Raw genomic sequence first — 22,843 nt, 5'->3', positions numbered from 1 at the left:
CAAGAACTGCCACGGCCACTCCAGCCTTCAGCAATCACCACCTTGATCAGCCAGCAGTCATCAACAGTGAGGCAAGATCCTCCACCAGCAAAAAGAGTGTGACTCACTGAAAGCTCAGAAGATTGTTAGCATTTTTCAACAATGAATTATTTTAAAATTAAGGTATGTACATTTTTAGACATAATGTTATTGCACACTTACTAGACTACAGGATAGTGTAAACATTGTGTTTTTACGCACTGGGAAACCAAAAAAAAATGTGTGTGACTCTCTTTATTGCAGTGGTCTGGAACTGAACCTGCAATATCTCTGAGGTACACCTGTATTGGGTAACAGGCATTGAGCTGAGTAAGATATTATCCCAGGTTACCACAGATAGAATTGCTTGAGCACCTTTCATGTCATCAGGGCTTCTAGATTTAATTTAATGCCTCCAAACAATTTATGAACTATGATTCTTTATTTCCATCTTATGGACTAGGAATCTGGAGCTGAGAAAATTTGGAAGACTTGCCCCAAGTCACGTGGTTTTTTTATATGGATGACAACTCCAGTCTGTGTCTCTGGAAGTCATGTCTAACATCTCATCTGGAGCTGGGCGAGCTCCTCAGCCCAGCCTGGACCCAGGCTTGTCTGGGATCCATGCCACACACCCAGTCCACACACCTGAACATAGCCAGGGAAGCCAGAGGGGTTGTTCCCGAATTCTTTCCTCTTACCAGATCTCTTGTGAATCTTCTCAGAGGTACTTGCTTTTTCCAGGGGGCACAGCTGTTTCCCATCGTTCTGTGGGCCAGATGCTTCTGGCGCTCCCTTCGAATCATTTCCTTCCTCTGCTGGCTTCTTGGGCATGATCTTTATAATATGAAGGTCACAGATATACAGTATCAGTGACATTTCTATAGTGCTTTAGAGCTTACAAAGCGTCTTCACATGCATTACCTTAATCAATGTTCTCAACAACGCTGGGAGAGTTACACTTGCCTAAATTAGGAGAAACCTGGGAGGGGAGGTCAGAAGGGAAAGGAACGGCCGAAATGAATGGGGTTTCCAGGGCTAGAATGCTTGTCTTCACACTCTTTTAAGACTGACATTCTTGCAAACAGCAAAAGTCTCCATGCAATTGAGAGTGTGATATACAGATGATTTGGAGAAGAGTAGCATTCTAAGAATTCACAAGGTCTACAAAGGGAAGAGGTTCTGTAAAATACAAGGGATCCCATATAAGCTTGTAGACAGCTGCTGGGAGAGTAAATGTAAAGACATAGAGAGGGGACAAAACACTGCTGGGAAAGATGGTGTGGGGAGATGAATACAGGGAAGGGAGAGGGAAATAAATGGTTGGCTGAAATTAATCTAGGCAGCAAACAAAGCAGTATCAGATATGGCATACCACCCTACCGAGGCACCAACATTGAATGTGGAATTAAGTGAGGTGGTACCCATAACAATTCTGGTTGCATTGGGATGTGTCACTGACAAAGCTATTTTTTTTTTTTTTGATGCAGTCTTGCTCTGTGGCCAGGCTGGAGTGCAGTGGCGCAATCTCGGCTCACTGCAACATGCAACTCCCGCATTCAAGCGATCCTCCTGCCTCAGCCTCCCTAGTGTCTGGGACTACAGGCAGGTGCTATCACGCCCCGCTAAGTTTTGTATTTTTAGTAGAGATGAGGTTTCACCATGTTGGACAGGTTTGTCTTGATCTCTTGACCTCGTGATCTGCCCGCCTCGGCCTCCTAAATTGCTGGGATTACAGTCGTGAGCCACCGTGCCCAGTCATTAAGCTACTTTTTATTCAGCCCCCTCACTTATGAAATAGTGAACAATACATGTAAAATAGGCTAAGGGAAAGCCCTCTCTCAGCTTGTAAACACTGTTTAAATGTAGTAGTAATAACAATTAACACCTTTCATGATCCTTCTTTGAATTCGGTCTCCATACTGGCAACCCAACTCCCAGATTCCTTTACCCTCTAAACAAGAGTTGAATCTGCTGTTGTGGGGTCACTCATTCAGGGGCCTCCAAGGTATCCCCTGGGCTAAGACGGGGGCTTCCCGGATGCCCCAGGTGCAGACAAAGCCCTCAGGGAGCTCACAGTAGGGAGGGGCCAACAGTCAAAGCGATTCTTTTTTTTTTTTTTTTTTTTTTTGGTCTCTACCATTCAGGAATTTATTATCTCTATGGGAAATAAATGAGTACAGCAATAATTACAATGAGAAATGACACTAATGGTATCACTTCCTGCATCTTGCTTTGCATCTCTCTTATGTCTCGATTTACAGTTCCTTGGGTATGCTCATATTACCCCTACTACAGGGTAAGCTCTTTGGGAATAGTGATTATGTCTTTGAGGTTTTTGCAGTGCTTGGAAATGCCAAATATTTTACAAGCAAAAGGGATTACTTTGACTATGAGCAAAACTTTACAATTTATGAACAACTTGAAAGTCCACAAAGTCACTTGGCTAAGGGCCACAATAACCCTATGAAATGGTTAGGGCCTGTATGATTATCCCTATTTCTTTTTTTTTAAATTTTATTATTATTATGCTTTAAGTTTTAGGGTACATGTGCACAATGTGCAGGTTAGTTACATATGTACACATGTGCCATGCTGGTGTGTTGCACCCATTAACTCATCATTTAGCATTAGGTATATCTCCTAAAGCTATCCCTCCCCCCTCCCCTCACCCCACAACAGTCCCCAGAGTGTGATGTTCCCCTTCCTGTGTCCATGTGTTCTCATTGTTCAATTCCCACCTATGAGTGAGAACGTGCGGTGTTTGGTTTTTTGTTCTTGCGATAGTTTACTGAGAATGTTGATTTCCGGTTTCATCCATGTCCCTACAAAGGACATGAACTCATCATTTTTTATGGCTGCGTAGTATTCCATGGTGTATATGTGCCACATTTTCTTAATCCAGTCTATCACTGTTGGACATTTGGGTTGGTTCCAAGTCTTTGCTATTGTGAATAGTGCCGCAGTAAACATACGTGTACATGTGTCTTTATAGCAGCATGATTTATAGTCCTTTGGGTATATACCCAGTAATGGGATGGCTGGGTCAAATGGTATTTCTAGTTCTAGATCCCTGAGGAATCGCCACACTGACTTCCACGATGGTTGAACTAGTTTACAGTCCCACCAACAGTGTAAAAGTGTTCCTATTTCTCCACATCCTCTCCAGCACCTGTTGTTTCCTGACTTTTTAATGATTGCCATTCTAACTGGTGTGAGATGGTATCTCATTGTGGTTTTGATTTGCATTTCTCTGATGGCCAGTGATGATGAGCATTTTTTCATGTGTCTTTTGGCTGCATAAATGTCTTCTTTTGAGAAGTGTCTGTTCATATCCTTCACCCACTTTTTGATGGGGTTGTTTGTTTTTTTCTTGTAAATTTGTTTGAGTTCATTGTAGATTCTTGATATTAGCCCTTTGTCAGATGAGTAGGTTGCGAAAATTTTCTCCCATTTTGTAGGTTGCCTGTTCCCTCTGATGGTAGTTTCTTTTGCTGTGCAGAAGCTCTTTAGTTTAATTAGATCCCATTTGTCAATTTTGGCTTCTGTTGCCATTGCTTTTGGTGTTTTAGACATGAAGTCCTTGCCCATGCCTATGTCCTGAATGGTAATGCCTAGGTTTTCTTCTAGGGTTTTTATGGTTTTAGGTCTAACGTTTAAGTCTTTAATCCATCTTGAATTAAATTTTTTATAAGGTATAAGGAAGGGATCCAGTTTCAGCTTTCTACATATGGCTAGCCAGATTTCCCAGCACCATTTATTAAATAGGGAATCATTTCCCCATTGCTTGTTTTTGTCAGGTTTGTCAAAGAACAGATAGTTGTAGATATGCGGCATTATTTCTGAGGGCTCTGTTCTGTTCCATTGATCTATATCTCTGTTTTGGTACCAGTACCATGCTGTTTTGGTTACTGTAGCCTTGTAGTATAGTTTGAAGTCAGGTAGCGTGATGCCTCCAGCTTTGTTCTTTTGGCTTAGGATTGACTTGGCGATGCGGGCTCTTTTTTGGTTCCATATGAACTTTAAAGTAGTTTTTTCCAATTCTGTGAAGAAAGTCATTGGTAGCTTGATGGGGATGGCATTGAATCTATAAATTACCTTGGGCAGTATGGCCATTTTCACGATATTGATTCTTCCTACCCATGAGCATGGAATGTTCTTCCATTTCTTTGTATCCTCTTTTATTTCATTGAGCAGTGGTTTGTAGTTCTCCTTGAAGAGGTCCTTCACATCCCTTGTAAGTTGGATTCCTAGGTATTTTATTCTCTTTGAAGCAATTGTGAATGGGAGTTCACTCATGATTTGGCTCTCTGTTTGTCTGTTATTGGTGTATAAGAATGCTTGTGATTTTTGTACATTGATTTTGTATCCTGAGACTTTGCTGAAGTTGCTTATCAGCTGAAGGAGATTTTGGGTTGAGACAATGGGGTTTTCTAGATATACAATCATGTCATCTGCAAACAGGGACAATTTGACTTCCTCTTTTCCTAATTGAATGCCCTTTATTTCCTTCTCCTGCCTAATTGCCCTGGCCAGAACTTCCAACACTATGTTGAATAGGAGTGGTGAGAGAGGGCATCCCTGTCTTGTTCCAGTTTTCAAAGGGAATGCTTCCAGTTCTTGCCCATTCAGTATGATATTGGCTGTGGGTTTGTCATAGATAGCTCTTATTATTTTGAGATACATCCCATCAATACCTAATTTATTGAGAGTTTTTAGCATGAAGTGTTGTTGAATTTTGTCAAAGGCCTTTTCTGCATCTATTGAGATAATCATGTGGTTTTTGTCTTTGGTTCTGTTTATATGCTGGATTACATTTATTGATTTGCATATATTGAACCAGCCTTGCATCCCAGGGATGAAGCCCACTCAGTCAAAGCGATTCTTAAGCCATGCGAGTGGCCCCAGTAACAGAGCTGAGGCCAGCTGGTCCTTCCTGTTGTGAGAGTGGGTGTGTCAACGGAAGCACCAGAAGGCCCTATGGGGTAAAGCCCTAGTGAGCAACATCCGAACTTCATAACAAATGCAAACATGAATGAGCTTTAAATGGCTTGGAGCTCTGGATTAGACTATCACTGCCACTGCACCTCAGGAAAATTCTTTAACATCTCTGTACCCCGATAGCCTCATTTTATTATTATGTTGCTGATGACTATGATCTAAAACATGAACTATGATTCTTTACTCCCGTTTCATGGACCAGGAATCTGGAGCTCAGAGAACGTAGAAGATTTGTGCCAAGTCACATGGCTTTTACATGGATGACAACTGAAGTGTGTGACTCGTTATTATTTGGAGACAATAACACACACAATGTCACAGAGGTCTTCTTAAGGATTAAATAAATTCATCCATGTGAACTGCTTAAAATAGTATCTGGCATCACTATGAAGACAAAGAAGTAATAAGGATCACAACTGTTAGTATTATCAAGCCGTTGGTGCTACATCAGATTTTGTGATAGATATGGGGAGAAGGAGGCAATGAGGGCATTTTTGGTATTCTCCCACTCTTACCAGTGTTCACATCCATGAAAGGATGAAGGTTCTCTGGTCCTTTAGATTTGAGAGATACTCACCTTCGGGATGATTCCCTGGAGCCTGCCGAAAGTCATCTGAGGACGTTCAACTGAAAGAGAATACATTAGAATTTTTCTTTGTTGGTAAAGATTTCCAAACTCTAGAGAGACTTCTGTTGCATGAGGGCATTCTGCAGCAGAGGTTATGAGTCCACTCATTGTTGAGGAGTTATTTGAGATTCGCTTCTGAATTATGTTTGGTCATGGTTGGTTCATTTATCGGTGGCATCAATTCAGAATTTTCCATCTCATGTTTTATCACATGGGGACTAAACCTCATCACAGTCTCATCTTATTCCATTACGTATCTTTTACTTTTTCCCAGATAATTAAATTGATTGGTTGGGAATCCGAACTGTATTCACTCAAGATGTACAACAACTAAAAGTCATTGTACACTTCAAATGGGTGAATCTTATGGTATGTGAATTAAGCTGTTAAATGTGTGATGCACGGTGGATGATTTAGCCCAGTGGCTCTGAAATATTTTCAGTATAAAGACACTCCTTTAATGTCAAAAACTTGGCAGATACTTAAGCACTGGATTTTCAGATCTCTTACAGTTATTGTGGGAGTTGGAAGAATCTGGCCTGTTTAGTTGGGGAGTTATAGGTCTATTGGAGACGGTTTGGACATTCTGATCTTGTCTTATAATTGTGTTGTCAGAGTAGAAGAGAGCCAGTAAACACATATGTCCCCTTTATATTCCTGAAATGTACAAAGATGTCTAGCCAAGAACCTGTCTTTCTTTCACCTCATGTTATCTCTGCTCACTGACAAGTGGGAAAGCTCTCTGTGTGTTGGATGAGGGATCACTCTTTCAAAGTCACTTCCAAGCTCATCATGGAGAATTGGGGTTGTTTGGGAATGAGAAGACTATTTGGTTTTGATAAAATACAGAAAAACAGCGATCTTTATTACATAATGTGTTCATCACCCTCACTCCTAAGATACCTATCCAATACCTACATGCTGTTAATGAAACAAACTCTGGAAGTTTTTGGCGGATCCACAGTTTTAATAGTTTCTTTCTTTTTTTGTCACTTTTAACATTTTCTTAACTGTCTTTTGATTCATTAACAGTGCTTAGGAAGAACAACAAGTCCTTTAAAAAGAAATATTTCAAACACACAGAAAAGTATGGGGAATAATATTGAGTCCAGTCGGATCTCAACATTACCCCACAGCTATGTTAGGTCTGATTTATTTATTCAAAATATGAGAAATACTACAAATATGCCGGGCATGGTAGCTGATACTTGTAATCCCAGCACTTTGGGAGGCTGAGGCGGGTGGATCACCTGAGGTCAGGAAGTTCGAGACCAGCCTGGCCAACATGGTGAAACCCCATCTCTACCAAAAATTAAAAAATTAGCTGGGTGTGGGGGCGGGCACCTGTAACCCCAGCTACTCTGGAGGCTGAGGCAGGAGAATCACTTGAACCCGGAAGTTGAAAGTCGGAGTGAGCTGAGATTGCCTTATTGCACTCCAGCCTGGGCGACAAGAGAGAAATTTCATCTCAAAAACAAAAACAAACAAAACACACTATCGACAAGTCACAGCTGAAGCTGTGTGTGCAGCACTCAGCAATCCCTGCCCTCCCTCCCTCCCCCACTTACAGCCAGTCACCTTAATTTGATGGCTTTTTATTCACATTCATGTTTGTATACATTTACCATTTACTTATTATCCATAAAAATATGTATTCTTCTTTTGCATGTTTTAAAATTTTATATGAATGACCTCCATAGTTAACTTTCTGCATCCAATTTTTTTTCACTCAGCCCTGATGTGTATGAGGGAACAAATGCCTGAGGATCTTTCCCAGGTAGCTGAGCTGAAAAGTAGTTGGGCTTGAGGAGACCCTTTCCAGCCCCTTCCCATCTACTCACCCTGATTCCCACGGTTACGGTCATTAACAAAATCATTCCCCTGGAAGTCTGCGGCCCCTTTGTCACCCATGAAAGTTGGAATGGTAACCTTGAAACCTAGTAAGAAGCAAAATGTTTATTCCTTAAGAGACAAGCTTAGGCCTGCCATGGTGGCTCATGTCTGTAGTACCAGCACTTTGGGAGGTTGAGGCTGGAGGATTGCTTGAGGCCAGGAATTCAAGGCTGCAGTGAGCTATGATTGCACTACTGCACTGTATCCTAGGTGACAGAGTGAGACTCAGACTCAAAAAAAAAAAAAAAAAAAAAGACAGAGAGAGAGAGACAAGCCGAGAGAAGGAAGGTAGGGTGGGTGTGTGGGGGGGACGGTTGGGTGGGGGAGGCCCGGGATGCCACAGAGACAGTTCGGCTCATCAGAACAGACTCCTAAGGGACAGAAACGTGCAGGATCCAGGTATGAGCTCCACTGTGGCCAGTCCCTGCCCTCAGCCCTGACAGAATACAGAAGAGCAGAGCACCCAGAAGCTGCCTTGTGATTTTTCCCTGCACAAAAGGAAAATGTGGGGTACTTTCTGCAGCCTAAGAAGTAGCCAAAGCAGGAAAAGGGATGCTCATGTGTCCCCAGACTTGTCTGTACCTAGAACTTTCTGTTACCTAGTTTAGTCATGGCCTCATACTTTCTCTTCATATACACATAGATGATTTTCTCTGAGGCTTTCATCTTTTCCCACTCTTTCTTAGAGAAGTATTTGGCAATATCATTGAAGGCCTAGGAAAAGATAAAAAAGGAATTCTGGCAGTACTCAGGTAGGCATGTCTGCCATTCTGCTGGAGCCACTTCCTGTGTGCTGGATCTGGGAAGTGGGGATGATATTCCATCCTGGTTGATGTCATGGCTAACTGACAGAACACGAGGGACCTTCCCTAGCTTCTCCCCTGCCACACAGTAGGGCTTTAATGCTGCTGGCTGGCTCTCTTCCCACCTTCCAGAATGGACTGAGAGTCACCAAATGTAGTGCACGGTCACAGACTTGTCTCCAGGGATGCCAGGTGATGACAGAGCGAGGGTGGGAGACTCCCAAGGGTCCAGATCTCCCCCAAGACCCTGCTCCTTGTCTCCAGTATCTCTGTCCTCCCCTCCTCAGAAATCTGGTCACCCCACACTGTCCCCTGGGTCACTACTATGCCCCCTCCAGGTCACCTCACCTTTTGTATTTTCTCTGGCATTTGAGCATCATCCCTAGCTCTCTTTGCACAGTCGTTGTCTCCGTTCATGGCACCGGGAGTAGTCTGACCTGCAAGAGAAACAGATTGAGACTTTCCAGCCACAGGACCTTTGGTCTTGTGGAGGGAGAAATCAGTGAAGGCCGGCCACACTCACTCACCTGGAATCAGGTGCTGCATTTCTCTATCCAGGGCTTATCTGTTCCTGAGTAAGGCCATGGGGAGAAGTCAGATTAAAACAGGGAACCAGGGGTCTCTGGGAGAAGTATTGATTGGGGATAACAGATTTCCTACGGGCAAAGCAGCCTTGAGTCTTTAGGAGGGGGTTGGCTACTCTTGTTAGTAGTTTCCCTGGAGCCAGGCTTACCCTGAAAGATGTACAGACCCTTGTTGGGGAGGCAGGAACGTGACTGTAATTTTATTCAGTCGGGGCATTCTGACACCCCCACTCAATAAATGAAGAGTAGCGAGTCCCAGAGATAACACGGTCTCTCTGGTGATGGATCTGATCAGGCAGAGGGATAGGGGGTTCTGTTCTGTTGAAGAGAAATGAGCATGGCTACTATGAATGGATTCAGAGGCTATTACTGGGTGATTTGTAAATTTTTAGAAGGAAGTGAGCTAGAATTTCTGAGACTACGAGCCTGCCAACACTTAGAGAGAATGTGGGACCTTTCAAGAGGCAGCATTCAGCCAGGAGCGGTGGCTCACGCCTGTAATCCCAGCACATTGGGCGGCTGAGGCGTGCCCAGCCCAGCCTGGACTTGAGCCCAGGAGGTCGAGACCAGTCTGGGAAAGACAGCAGAACCCCCGTGTCTACCAAAAATACAAAAAATTAGCTGGGGTTGGTGGCGCAGGCCTGTGCCATCCCAGCACTTTGGGAGGCCAAGTTGGGCGGATTGCTTGAGCCCAAGAGGTTCAGACCAGCCTGGCCAACACAGGGAAACCATCTCTACTAAAAAACGAAACAAAACAACAACAACAACAAAAATTAGCAGAAGCTGGGTTGTGCGCACCTGTCCTCCCAAGGCCTAGGCGAGAGGATCGCTTGAGCCCAGGAGGAGAGATTTGATTGAGCTTTTTTTTTTTTTTTTTTTTTTTTGAGACAGGGTCTTGCTGTGTTGCCCAGGCTGGGATGCAGCCGCATGATTACGGCTCACTGCAACCTCTGCCTCGCGGGTTGAAGTGATCCACCAGCTGTGGCCTCCAAAACTGCTGGAAATAGAAGCATGAGCCACCATGCCCGGCCCAAATTTCTTAAGTTACTACAGAGTTTCTAGGAAAAATCCCATATCTGAAAAAGTTAGAAACTGACAGGAAGGATTTCAGATGGCGACCTGCTTCATATACACTCCTTATAAAAACTAGATAACAAATACACCGCGGAGGAGGGGAGGGGTAGGAAGAATGAAAAAAGAAAATCAGTGCATGCTTACTCTGATTTTGGAAGAATCAAAAGAGAAAATCAGAGCATGCGTACTGATTGTGGAAGAATCAAAAGAGAGAGAGGAAGAGCATGCGTACTCTGAACTTAAAGTAGCCAATCCCAGGGGATGCTTTAGGCGGGAAAATCAGAGTCTCCGCCCACACTTTGAGAAAGTTCTGTTCCTGGAGCCTGGACTGAGAGAAGCGACATCAGCTTCGCTTGTTCCACCTACTCTTCTGACTTCTGATTGGCCAGATGCCGTTCACTAACTGCCCTGATTGGTTTATCATCTGCAGTGACGTTTCAGACTATTGTCTCCTCCTCCAGCCACACTTTAAAGTGGGTGGTCTTTAGGTGCCGTCAGGAGATTTTGATGTCTCTGAAGACTGTCCCTGGATCTTGAGTTAAACGTCTGTATTCTAGTCTGAACAGTGAGAAGAAAAATATAGTCGATCTGTGATTTTTCTACTTGAAAGACACAATGTTTTCCAAACTAGCACATTTGCAGAGCTTTGCTGTACTTAGTCGTGGCATTCATTCTTCAGTGGCTTCTATATCTGTTGCAACTGAAAAAACAGTCCAAGGCCCTCCAACCTCTGATTATATTTTTGAAAGGGAATCTAAGTATGATGCGCACAATTACCATCCTTTACCTGTAGCCCTGGAGAGAGGAAAATGTATTTACTTATGGGATGTGATTGTGGTATTGGTTACATCCGCCTTAGCCAATCCTCCCACCTTGGTCTCGGGACTATAGGCGCGAACCACCCCACCCCCAGTAATACTTTTTGTTTTTTGATTTATTAATAGAGACGGTTTCAATATGTTGGCAAGGCTGGCCGCAACCTCTGGGCTCAAGGGATCCTCCTGTCACAGCCTTGGGACTACCGGCATGCACCACCCTGCCGAGGCTATCCCTTTTTTTTTTTTTTTTTTTTTTTTAGTAGAAACTAGGTTTCACTATGTTGCCCAGGCTGGCCTCAACCTCCTGGGCTAAAGTGATGCTTCCACCTTGGACTCAGGACTACAGGCGTGTGCCATTCTGCCCTGCTCATTTTTATTTATTTATTTATTTATTTATTTTTGAGGAGAGATAGGCTTTTGCTATGTTGGCCAGGCTGGTATTGACGTCCTGGGCTCAAGCAATCCTCCCACCTCGGCCTCAGAACTACAGCTGTGAGCCACCCCGCCAACGCTATTTTTTTGTCATTTTCATTGTTAGTAGAAATGGGGTTTTGCTCTGTTGGCCAGGCTGGCCTCGACCTCCCGGGCTCAAGCAATCCTCTGGACTTGGCCTCGGGACTACAGGCTCACACCACCCCGCCCCCACTAATATTTTTAATTTTTCTAGTAGAGACAGTTTTGCTATGTTGTCCAGGCTGTTCTCTACCTCCTGGGCTCAAGCAATACTCCCGCCTCGGCTTTGGGACTACAGGCATGCACCACCCTGCCTTTGCTATGTTTCCCAGGCTGGTCTTGACCTCCTGGGCTCACTCAATGACTTGAACCCGGGAAGCAGAGGTTGCATTGATCTGAGATCACACCACTGCACTACAGCTTGGGCGACAGAGGAAGACTGTCAATAAATAAATAAATAAACACATATACACATACATACATACATACAGAAAGACCAGCTGAATCTCCATAAGAACAGTAAGCTTTCTGGTACTTTAACTTACCCTTATCACATCTCGTGCTCCCAGCTTGGTTCTGTTCATTGCTGATGAAATGCAGATAGGATAGGCCAGAACTGGTAGATGGCTGGCTGTTGATCATGAAAATGTCAGATCTGGTATAGCCCTCCTTGGAAAGGCCTTTTCTGGGGGCTGATACTCTGTGTTTGCGGTGCTGTGGGACGATGACATAATACTGACCATTAAGCCAGGGGAACATGGGTCCACATATGGTGGCAATCCACTAGGCTGCCGAGTGGCCATCACAGCCCTTGAGGGTTTAGAAGAAGAAAACCTTGGTGAAAATTCAGAAAAAAAAAATGGGTGTTATCTTGAGAAATGAATGTATAAAGCTACCTTCTGATGTTGTAATTGCTGTAAGAGGAAAATAATTATTTAATTAATTAATTTATTTATTTGAGTCAGAGGTTCACTCTAGTTGCCCAGGCTGGAGTGCAATGGCACGATCTTGGCTCACTGCAACATCTGCCTTCTGGGTTCAAGCGATTCTCCTGCCTCAGCCTCCTGAGTAGCTGGGATTACAGGCACATGCCCCTATTCCCAACTAATTTTTGTATTTTTAGTAGAGACAGGGTTAGACCATATTGGCCAGGCTGGTCTCAAACTCCTGACCTCAGGTGATGCATCTGCCTTGGCCTCCCAAAATGTTGGGATTACAGGTGTGAGCCACTGTGCCCAGGAGGAAAAGAACTATTAAATGCTTTTGTTATTAAAGAATCCAAAGATTGTGATGCTTGGAAGATGTGTCTATGACTTTGAGATTATGGACTTCTGGCCAAGCCAACCCATGGTGCCATCATCAGGTTTTGCCTCTGATCATGGTCAAGGACGATGAGATTCGAGAGTCCATTGAAATCATTAACAAGACCATCTTGTCGTTCTGAGTGTAGCAGCTGTTTTCAGTGGTCCCTGGGAGCAGGCTGGAGACAGGTAGTCCTGTAAAAGCTCTGCTCTTAATGCAGGCACATTCCACTCCCATGTGTCTTCAAAACCTTTTTCTGGAATATATGTTTCTTTTTTCAGTAGATACATAATTGAACAACGTTTATGAAGCTGCCTTTTGCTTTGTGACGTAAGAGAATGTAAAGGCATCTATATTCAGTGAAAGTGTTTTGATGTGCAGAACATGGCCAGGTGCAGTGGTTCATGCTTGTAATCCCAGCATTTTGGGAGGGTGAGGTGGGCAGATCACTTGAGGTCAGGAGTTCAAGCCCAGCCTGGCCAACATGGAGAAACCCGGTCTCTACTAAAAATACAAAAATTAGCTAGGTGAGGTGGTGGGTGCCTGTAGTCCTAGCTACATGGGAGGCCGAGACAGGAGAATCACTTGAACCTGGGAGGCAGATGTTGCAGTGAGCCGAGGTTGTGCCACTGCATTCCAGCCTAGGTGACAGACTGAGAATCCCTCTTGGGAAAAAAAAAAAGGTACAGAACCTTTCCATCACCACAATACTATCCCTTGTGCTACTCATTTTTAGTAATACTCACTCTCCTCCCATCCACCATCCCTAACCCCTGGCAACCACTAATCTGTTTTTCATTTCCACAATTTTGTCTTTTCTAGAATGCTGTACAAATGAAATCTTGTAGTATATAACATTTTAGGGGCTTATTTCACTCAGCATAATTCCATGGAGATTCCTCCAAGATATTAATATTTGTGTATCAATAGTTCATTGTTGTTGTTGTTGTTGTTGAGACAAGAGTCTCGTTCTGTTGCCCAGGCTGGAGTCCAGTGGCATGATCTCAGCTCACTGCCACCTCTGCCTCCTGGGTTCAAGTGATTTTCCTGCCTCAGCCTCCCAAGTAGCTGTGACTACAGGCGTGCGCCACCACACCCTGGTAATTTTTGTATTAGTCGTAGAGACGGGGTTTCAACATATTGGCAAGTCTGGTTTCGAACTCCTGATGTCGTGATCCGCCTGCCTCGGCCTCCCAAAGTGCTGAGATTACCTATGGGAGCCACTGGGCCCAGTAAATAGTTCATTTTTATTACTGAGTAGTATTCCATGGTGTGGATGTACCACAGTTCTACCATTCGCTTATTGTAGGACATATTGATTATTTCCAGCTTTTGGCTATTACAAGTAAAGCTGCTATGAACAATTGTGTACAAGTTTCTGGATGGGCATACATTTTAACTTATCTGAAGTGTAATTGTTGAATTGTATGGTCATTGCATGTTTAGTTTTATAAGAAACTACCAAACTGCTTTCCAGAGTGGCTGTAAGATTTTACCTTCCCAGCAGCACTAAATGAAGTGTCCAGTTTCTTTGCCTCCTTGTCACCATTTGGTGTTGTCACTATGCCTTTTATTTTAGCTGTTGTAATAAGTGTGTAGTGATACCTCATCGTGGTCTTAATTTGCATCTAGTGAAGCAAATTAGTGCTGAACATCTTTTCATGTGCTTATTTGCTTATTTCCTCTTCAGTGAAATGTATGTTCATATCTTTTCATGATTTTCTAATTGGACTATTTGTTTGTAATTTTTACCATTGAGGGTTTTTTTAATTATTTTTTTTGAGACAGAGTCTCGCTCTGTTACCCAGGCTGGAGTGCAGTGGCACGATCTTGGCTCACTCCAACTTCTGCCTCCCAGATTCAAGCAATTCTCATGCCTCAGCCTCCTGAGTTGCTGGGATTACGGGCACGCGTCATCATGCCTGTCTAAGTTTTGTATTTTTAGTAGAGATGGGGTTTTGCCACATTGCCCAGGCTGTTCTTGAACTCCTGGCCTCAAGGGATCTGCCCTCCATCCACCTCAACCTTTCAAAATGCTGGGGTTACAAGCCTGAGCCACCACGCTCAGCCTACCGTTGAGTTTTGAGAGTACTATACATATCCATTATATATTCTGGATGTGAGTCCTTTCTTAGATATGTGGTTTGCAAATATTTTCTCCTAGTCAAGATCCTGTTTTTCCATCCTTTTAACAGGGTATCTTGCAGAGCACAAGTTTTAAATTGGGTGAAATCTAATTTATTTGTTTTCCTTATGGATTATGCTTTTTGAACCCTTCACTATGCCCTAGATCTCAGATGTTTCTCCGATGCTTTCTTGTAAAAGTTTTTTTCTTAGTTTTATATTTTAGATTTAAATCTATTATCCACTTGAGTTTTTTTTTGTATAAAGTATGAAGATTTGGTCATGTTTTTATTGGCTTATGGCTCTGCAACTGCTCTAGCACCATTTGTTAAGCAGACGATCCTTCCTTCTTTTTGTCTCTTTGTAAAAAATCAGTGTGGGGCTATTTCTAGTTTCTCTATTTTGTTCCAGTGATCTATGTGTTTATTCTTCTCCCAGTACTACACGGTCTGATTCCTGTAGCTATATAAGAAGTATTGAAATATGGTAGAGCCATTCCTCCCACCTTATTCTTCTATTCCAAAAATTGTCATAGCTACATATATGTATTTTCAGATGCAGTCTGACTTGTGTTGCCCAAGCTGGAGCACAGTTGGGTGATCTCGGCTCACCGCAGCCTCTGCCTCCCGGGTTCAAGTGATTCTCCTGTCTCAGCCTCCCGAGTAGCTGGGATTTCAGCTGTGTGCCACCACACCTGGCTAATTTTTGTATTTTAAGTAGAGATGGGGTTTCGTCATGTTGGCCAGGCTGGTCTCCACTCCTGACCTCAAGTGATCCGCCTGTCTCAGCCTCCCGAAAGTGCTGGGATTACAGGAGTGAGCAACCGCACCCAGTGTTGTCTAAGCTATTGAAAATTTGTTACAGCAGCAATCAAAGATGAATAGACACAAAAACATTTATTAGTGAAACAAAGTAGAAAGTCAAGAAACAGACTAATTTATATGTAAACTTCAGCATGCATTTCCAAACAGTGGGCAACAGATGAGTTGTATAATAAATGATTGCTTGACAAGTGTGTATCCATTTCAAAAAATAAAGATTAAATCCTTACTTTAAACCACTTAAAATAATAACTTCTGAAAATTCAGTGACTTAAATGTGAAAACGTGAAGTCATAAAGAACTAGATGACAATTTAGGAAAATATTACAGTGTAAAACACCTTGAGTTGGCATAGGCACTTCCTGACATTACCCCAAGGCTATGAACAGTGAATCTGACATAGTTAAAGATGTAAAAATTAAAGTATCATCTAAGTCAAAAGACACCATAAACAGCTGTTTAAAAAGGCAAATTTTGGGGAAAATGGTGAAGCATCCGCAATAAGTTAACAGTAACCATCTCTAATATACAACAAAGCTTTTGCATATCAGTAAGAGAAACTGGAACAACCCATTGAAAAAATGTGTCCAGGCATGGCACTACTTCACCATATAGCAGGAAAGGATTACAAAATAGAAAGTATGAAATGAAAATAATAAAGGAAATGGAGAATAGATCCCAGAAGTTTCAACGTTCATCCAATAGAAGTTCCAAACATAGGCCAGGCGCAGTGGCTCACGCCTGTAATCCCAGCACTTTGGGAGGCCGAGGTGGGCGGATCACCTGAGGTCACGAGCCTGAGACCAGCCAGGCCAATGTGGTGAAACCCCGTCTCTACTAAAAATACAAAAATTAGCCAGGCAGGATTGTGCATGTCTGTAATCCTAGCTACTAGTGGTGCTGAGGCAGGAGGATCACTAGGACCTGGGAGGCGGAGGTTGCAGTGAGCCGAGATTGTACCACTGCACTCCAACCTGGGCAACAGAGCGAGACTCTGTCTCAAAAAAAAAAAAAAAAAAAAGAAGGAAGTTCCAGAGGTAGAGAATAGAAAGAATGGGCCTGGTGCCATGGCTCACACCTTTAATCCCAGCACTTTGGGAGGCCAAGGCAGGCAGATCACCTGAGGTCAGGAGTTTGAGACCAGCCTGGCCAACATGGTGAAACCCCGTCTCTACTGAAAATACAAAAATTAGCCCAGTGTGGTGGTGCACGCCTGTAACCCCAGCTACTCAGGAGGCTGGGGCAGGAGAATCACTTGAACCTGGAAGGCAGAGGTTGCAGTGAGGTGAGATCACACTATTCTACTTCAGCCTGGGCAACAATAGTGAAACTGGCTTTTAAAAAAAATGGCCGGGCACTGTGGCTCACACCTGTAATCCCAGCACTTTGAGAGGCTGAGGCGGGCAGCTCACCTGAGGTCAGGAGTTCAAGACCAGCCTGGCCAACGTGGTGAAACCCCATCTCTACTAAAAATACAAAAATTCGCCTGGCAAAGTGTCACATGCCTGTGGTCCCAGCTACTCAAGGGGCTGAGGCAGTAGAGTTGCTTGGACTTAGGAGGCAGAGCTGCAGTGAGCCAAGATCGAGTCACTGCACTCCAGCCTGGGCGAAAGAGCAGGACTCTGTCTCAAATAAATAAATAAAAAGAAAACCTATTGGATAGATTGGATATGAAGACATTAACTGCTCAAATAAATAATTCAGTGGAATAGGTTGGGTATTAAAACTGATATAGTTGAAAAAGCAATTACTGAGCTGAGGAAATGAGTGTATAGAATTCATAAAAGTAATCTGTAATGGATAGAGATAAAGTAAATGAAAAAAAGTTAATTAATAGGGAGGATAGAAAAATAAATGTCAAAACACATCTAATAGTAGCCTTATAAGAAGAGAATATAGTCATTAAAAAGGAGAGTGTACTTAAAAAAGTAATGAATGAGAATTTCTCAGATTTAGACGAACGTCTTAACATTTAAAGGGATCATCATACACACACGCATACACACACACAGGAACAGTGAAATGAAAAATTGTGAAAGACAAAGAAAAATATTTTTAAAATGATCAGAGAGAAATAGCGGGTTACATAAAAAGGAAAAATATTTAAACCTTCATCGGATCTCTCAAACACCACACTGGAGGCAAGGATACAAAGGTGTAATAACTCCAAAGTGTTGAACAAAAGGAATTTTTTTTCTTTTTTTGAGACAGAGTCTCGCTTTGTTACTTAGGCTGGAGTGCAGTGGCATGATCTCGGCTCACTGCAACTTCTGCCTCCCAGTTTCAAGCGATTCTCCTCCTCAGCCACCTGAGTAGCTAGGGCTTCAGGCACACAGCACCACATCCGGCTAATTTTTGTACTTTTAGTAGAGATGGGGTTTTGCCATGTTGGCCAGGCAGATCTTGAACTCCTGACCTGAAGTGATCTGCCTGCCTTGGCCTCCCAATATGCTGGGATTGTAAGGGTAATCCACTGCGCCCTGCAAAAGAAAGGATTTTTTTATATCGGGTGGAGTAAGGAAATGTCAGGCATATAACACTTCAGGAGACTGAAGACACAGGGAAATGTTAAAGCAAACAAGTATTTATTGCACTTATTGAAGACTGTAAGGAAGGGCCAGCTGCAGTGGCTGATGCCTGTAATCCCAGCACTTTGGGAGCCAGAGGCAAGAGGATTGGTTGAGCCCAGGAATTCAAGACCAGCCTGGGCAACATAGCGAAACCCTGTCTCTACAAAAAGTACAAAAATGTAGACGGGCATATCAAGTTCCTGGGTCTGCAGAGAATTAAAGAAAAGATAGCTGGATTTGGTGGTGCGTACCTGTAGTCCCAGCTACTCGGGAGGCTGGGGCAGGAAGATTACTTGGGCCCTGGAGTTTGAGGCTGCAGTGAGCTAGGATTGTGTCACTGCACGCCAGCCTGAGTTACAGAGTGAGACTTTGTCTCTGAAAATAAAAAAAAAGATCGTAAGGACGATTTTACTCAGAGGGGGGACTACTGTGATAGCCACAGGGACCGCCGCAATGGGGTCTTGCAGTGGGAGAGTGATATTGGGATCGACTTCAACTCCACCAAGGACAAGTGGGGATTTGTAGTCAGGGAGTAGGAGCCGGGGGTCAGAAGATGGGAAATTCTTTAGAGGAAAACTCAGGTGCAGGGGGATTCTGGCTAAACTGACTTAACAGGATTTTTGCTGAAACAGGCTAAATGGGCAGAGTTCCTGGATGAAGGACAGAGCCCGAGGTTGGGACCTAGTCAGAAACAGGACTCAGAGGAGCCCGACTCAAGCTTGGTCAAAGGAGAGTGTCTCTGTCGGAAAGCATAAGCAAGAAAGTCAACAGCAGTAAAATGAATGGCTCACAAAGGAGTACTTTTGTGCATTGCTAAGCAGGACTCTGCTTTAACCATTGTGAAAGCTGATTATGTGACTTGAGTCATTCTTTTTTTTTTTTTCCCCCGTGTCACCTAGGCTGGAGTGCAGTGCATGATCTCGGCTCACTGAAACCTCAGCTTCCTGGGTTGAAACTATTCTCCTGCCTCAGCCTCCCGAGTAGCTGAGACTACAGTCATGTGCCACCACACCCGACTAATTTTGTATTTTTACTAGAGTAAGGGTCTTGCCATGTTGACCAGGCTGGTCTCGAACTCCTGACCTCAAGCCAACTGTCCGCTTTGGCCTCCCAGCGTGCTGGGATTACAGGTGTGCTCCACCACAACCCACCAGAATTGAGTCATTTTCGACATCCATAACTATGTCAGAGTTGAGTGGCCAGGAGAAAAAGCACTCAGGGCACATTGCACCTGCCCCAATAATTGAATTTTCCATAAGGCTGGTGGCTGAAATGGCCTGCTGCCACCCTAAGACCACTTTTACCTAGTAACTGCTGAAACAACCTGCAATGACTCTAAGGCTTGTTTTACCTGTTGTCCGCACTCACCAATCAGAGCTTCCAGCTCCTGAAAGCCTCTCTGGTGCCAATGGACTTGCTTTGAAAAATATAGGTAACATTTCTGTTTCTAATAAAACTCTCAACTTTCTCCTTGTTCTTTGGACAAACCAAAGACTAGCCAGTTTGGGTGTATGCCTCAGATTACAATTCTATGATTCTCAAATAAAATGTTTAGAGATTCATGGCCGGGCATGGTGGCTCACAACCTGTAATCCCAGCCGTTTGGAAGGCTAAGGCCGGCAGATCGCTTCAGCCCAGGGGTTCGTGACCAGCCTGGAAAATGTGATGAAACCCTGTCTTTACAAAAAACACAAAAAATTAGCTGGATGTGGTGGTGCATGCCTGTAATCCCAGCTATTCCAGAGGCTGAGTCGGGGAGGTAGAGGTTGCAGTGAGGTGAGATTGTGCCACTGCACTCCAGGGTAGGCGACAGAGCAATACCCTGTCTTAAAACAAAAACAAACATAATATAACATCCTTAATATTGTAGTTAAAAAGGAGACTCGTCTCCATAGTCTTTGACTTTGATATTTGTGGTGTCAGAAATGGAGTCTGAAGCTGACTCATCTTGGAGGTATCAATGACCTCTGGAACTATGGCGTGAGGTCTGCACACTTGGCCCCCTTGAGCCTTTTGTTTTTCTGGTTGCCTGTTTTCCCCCTGGTGAGTCTGTCTTGGATCAAACTGCCATTTGTTGGGGAGTTGAGTTCAGTTTTATTTGGGAATTTGTTAGGAAGGGTCTTTCTCTCTCTCCTGGTTATGAAACCTCCTTTTTTCTTTTCTTTTCCTTTCTTTTCTTGTCTTGCCTTTTTTCTCTTGTCTTTTCTCTTTTCTTCTTTTTTTGAGACAGTGTTTCACTCTGTCACCCAGGCTGCAGTGCAGTGGTGTGACCTGGGCTCACTGCAACCTTCACCTCCCAGGCTCAAGTGATTCTCATGCATCGTCCTCCCAAGTAACTGGGATTACAGGCATGAGCCACTATGCCTGGATAATTTTTGTAGTTTTTAGTAGACATGGGGTTTCACCCTGTTAGCCAGGCTGGTCTTGAACTCCTGAGCTTGAGCGATCTGCCCACCTCGGCCTCCCAAAGTGCTGGGATTACAGGTGTGAGCCACTGCGCCTGGCCAACTGGGTTTGTTTAATATGTCAGTTTTCATAAGTAATCTAGGTATAATTGTTAAAATGAATAAATGAGGTAAATGTGAGATACATGTTTATAAGTGAACTTTTCATGTAATTTGAAATATTTTTTTCTCTTGCTCTTACCATTTGAAGACGAAATATTAAAGTTATGTTATGTTAGATTAAGTAATAGGTACTCGCTAAATGCCGGGATCGTTTCCAACTAAGAAAACATGGGATACAAATCGCTGAACATAAATACAAGTTTGTTCTTGACCCTTATGTTTTATAAAAGACAAAAAGTATTTGAATCTGTTAATAAAATGCCCTGTTCCACACTGAAAATTGTTCTATAAAAATATTTTTAAAGATTATAAAATATGTATTCATGAGATGTTAATATATAACAATTCCAAACTTCTTCCTAGGTTTTTACCAAAAATTAAGGTTACTAAAAATTAAAAGTTCTTAGTATATGTAATTCTATATACAAAATGTACAAAAAATAATTTTTATATGACAAAATTTTGTGTGGCCTGAGTGACAATACATTTTTATCTTAAAATAAAATGATTGGTTGTTTTAATATAAAGAATAGTCTATGGCCATACCACCCAGAATGCGCCAAATCTTGTCTCATCTCAGGAGTTAAACAGGGTTGGGCTTGGTTAGTACTTGGAATGGAGTCCAATATAAAAATAAAAATTTATACAGCTAAGACTGAGGGTAAAAAAATGATGGAGTGTCTAGGCAAGCTGCTGAGGGTTTATGAAGGATGAGCCTTGGGAAGGGAGTCTTATATATCATCAGATATGTTGGGATTGAAAAGAAATTGTTTATCAGTTTTTCTAAAAATTGAACATTAGTGTCAAGGGTGCACTGAAGCAGAGCAAGTCTGCTCCTCTAAGTTTGAAATAGGTGTTCTTAACATGTTGATCTGTTTTTCTTTACCTTTTAAATAATCAGTCTATAAAAATGGATTTCGCATTTTAAGAAAGTTTCTTAATGTATTTATTAAGTTTTTGTTTTTATTTTTGTTTTCTGAGATGGAGTCTCGCTCTGTCGCCCGGGCTGGAGTGCAGTGGTGCGATCCAGCCAGTGCGGTGAGCAAGGTTGCTCGATGCAACCTCCACCTCCTGAGTTCAAGTGATTCTCCTGTCTCAGCCTCCCCAGTAGCTGGGATTACAGGGACCCACCACCACGCCCTGCTAATTTTTGTCTTTTTAGTAGAGACAGGGTTTCACCATGTTGGCCAGGCTGGTCTTGAACTCCTGACCTCAAGTGATCCGCCCTCCTTGGCATCCCAAAGTGCTGGGATTACAGGCGTGAGCCACTGCACCCAGCTATAATTAGCAATAGTATAATAAATTTAGTTTGTACAATGGTTTTGAACCAAGATCCCAAGCCTAGGGGCTACCAGCCAAACAAATCAAAAGACTATTGGGGAAGTGAATGAGACCTCTTGTAGTCTTTGAGTAGCATTTTAGGACTGGGTTGTATTGGGGGAACCCACCCCCGATAATTCTTTGTGGGTCCTTTTCTATTTTCCCTAAGTGTCGGCCAGTCTGAGAAATAAAGGGAAAGAGTACGTACGAAAGAGAGAAATTTTAAAGCTGGGTGTCTGGGAGAGACATCACATGTCAGCAGGTTCTGTGATGCCCCCGCAAGCCGCAAAACCAGCAAGTTTTTATTAGTGATTTTCAAAAGGGGAGGGAGTGTACAAATAGGGTGTGGTTCACAGAGATCACATGCTTCACAAGGTAATAAAATACTACAAGGCAAATGGAGGCAGGGCGAGATCACAGCGCTGGGGTGAAATTAAAATTGCTAATGAAGTTTCGGGCACACATTGTCATTGGTAACATCTTATCAGCAGACAGGGTTTGAGAGCAGACAACCAGTCTGACCAAAATTTATTAGGTGGGAATTTCCTCTTCCTAGTAGGCCTGGGAGCGCTACGGGAGACCGGGGCTTATTTCATCCCTTATCTACAACTGTAAAAGACAGATGTTCCCAGAGCAGCCATTTCAGAGACCTACCCCTAGGAACGCATTCTCTTTCTCAGGGCTGTTCCTTGCTGAGAAAAAGAATTCAGTGATATTTCTCCTATTTGCTTTTGAAAGAAGAGAAATATGGCCCTGTTCCACCCGGCTCTCAGGCAGCCAGACCTAATGGTTGTCTCCCTTGTTCCCTGAACATCGCTGTTATCCTGTTCTTTTTTTCAAGATGCCCAGATTTCATATTGTTTAAAC

At 43.2% G+C, this 22,843-nt stretch overlaps 1 protein-coding gene and 1 pseudogene across 1 annotated transcript; one reads left to right on the top strand and one right to left on the bottom strand.

Moving 5' to 3' along the window:
• Positions 1-273: 273 nt before the first annotated feature.
• On the bottom strand, positions 274-8,760 carry LOC129025189 (protein SSX2-like). Its single transcript, XM_054472806.1, has 6 exons — positions 8,692-8,760; positions 8,140-8,254; positions 7,489-7,584; positions 5,597-5,646; positions 720-855; positions 274-320 (listed from the first exon to the last, which is right to left on the bottom strand). Exons 1-6 carry the CDS (start codon positions 8,758-8,760, stop codon positions 274-276), a joined length of 513 nt encoding a protein of 170 aa, XP_054328781.1.
• A 1,356-nt stretch (positions 8,761-10,116) lies between these two features.
• Positions 10,117-12,716, top strand: LOC129024063 (ornithine aminotransferase, mitochondrial-like; annotated as a pseudogene).
• Positions 12,717-22,843: the final 10,127 nt, after the last annotated feature.

Source organism: Pongo pygmaeus, chromosome X (assembly GCF_028885625.2).
Source record: "Pongo pygmaeus isolate AG05252 chromosome X, NHGRI_mPonPyg2-v2.0_pri, whole genome shotgun sequence".
Classification (NCBI taxonomy): domain Eukaryota; kingdom Metazoa; phylum Chordata; class Mammalia; order Primates; family Hominidae; genus Pongo; species Pongo pygmaeus.
This window is presented reverse-complemented; position numbering and strand designations above follow the sequence as displayed.

Coding starts and splice junctions, on each gene's coding strand:
- LOC129025189 (XM_054472806.1), bottom strand. CDS start 8,760: ATGAACGGAGACAACGACTGTGCAAAGAGAGCTAGGGATGATGCTCAA. Junction 8,255..8,691: donor TGCCAGAGAAAATACAAAAG/GTGAGGTGACCT, acceptor ATCTTTTCCTAG/GCCTTCAATGATATTGCCAA. Junction 5,647..7,488: donor CCGTAACCGTGGGAATCAGG/GTGAGTAGATGG, acceptor ATTCTCTTTCAG/TTGAACGTCCTCAGATGACT.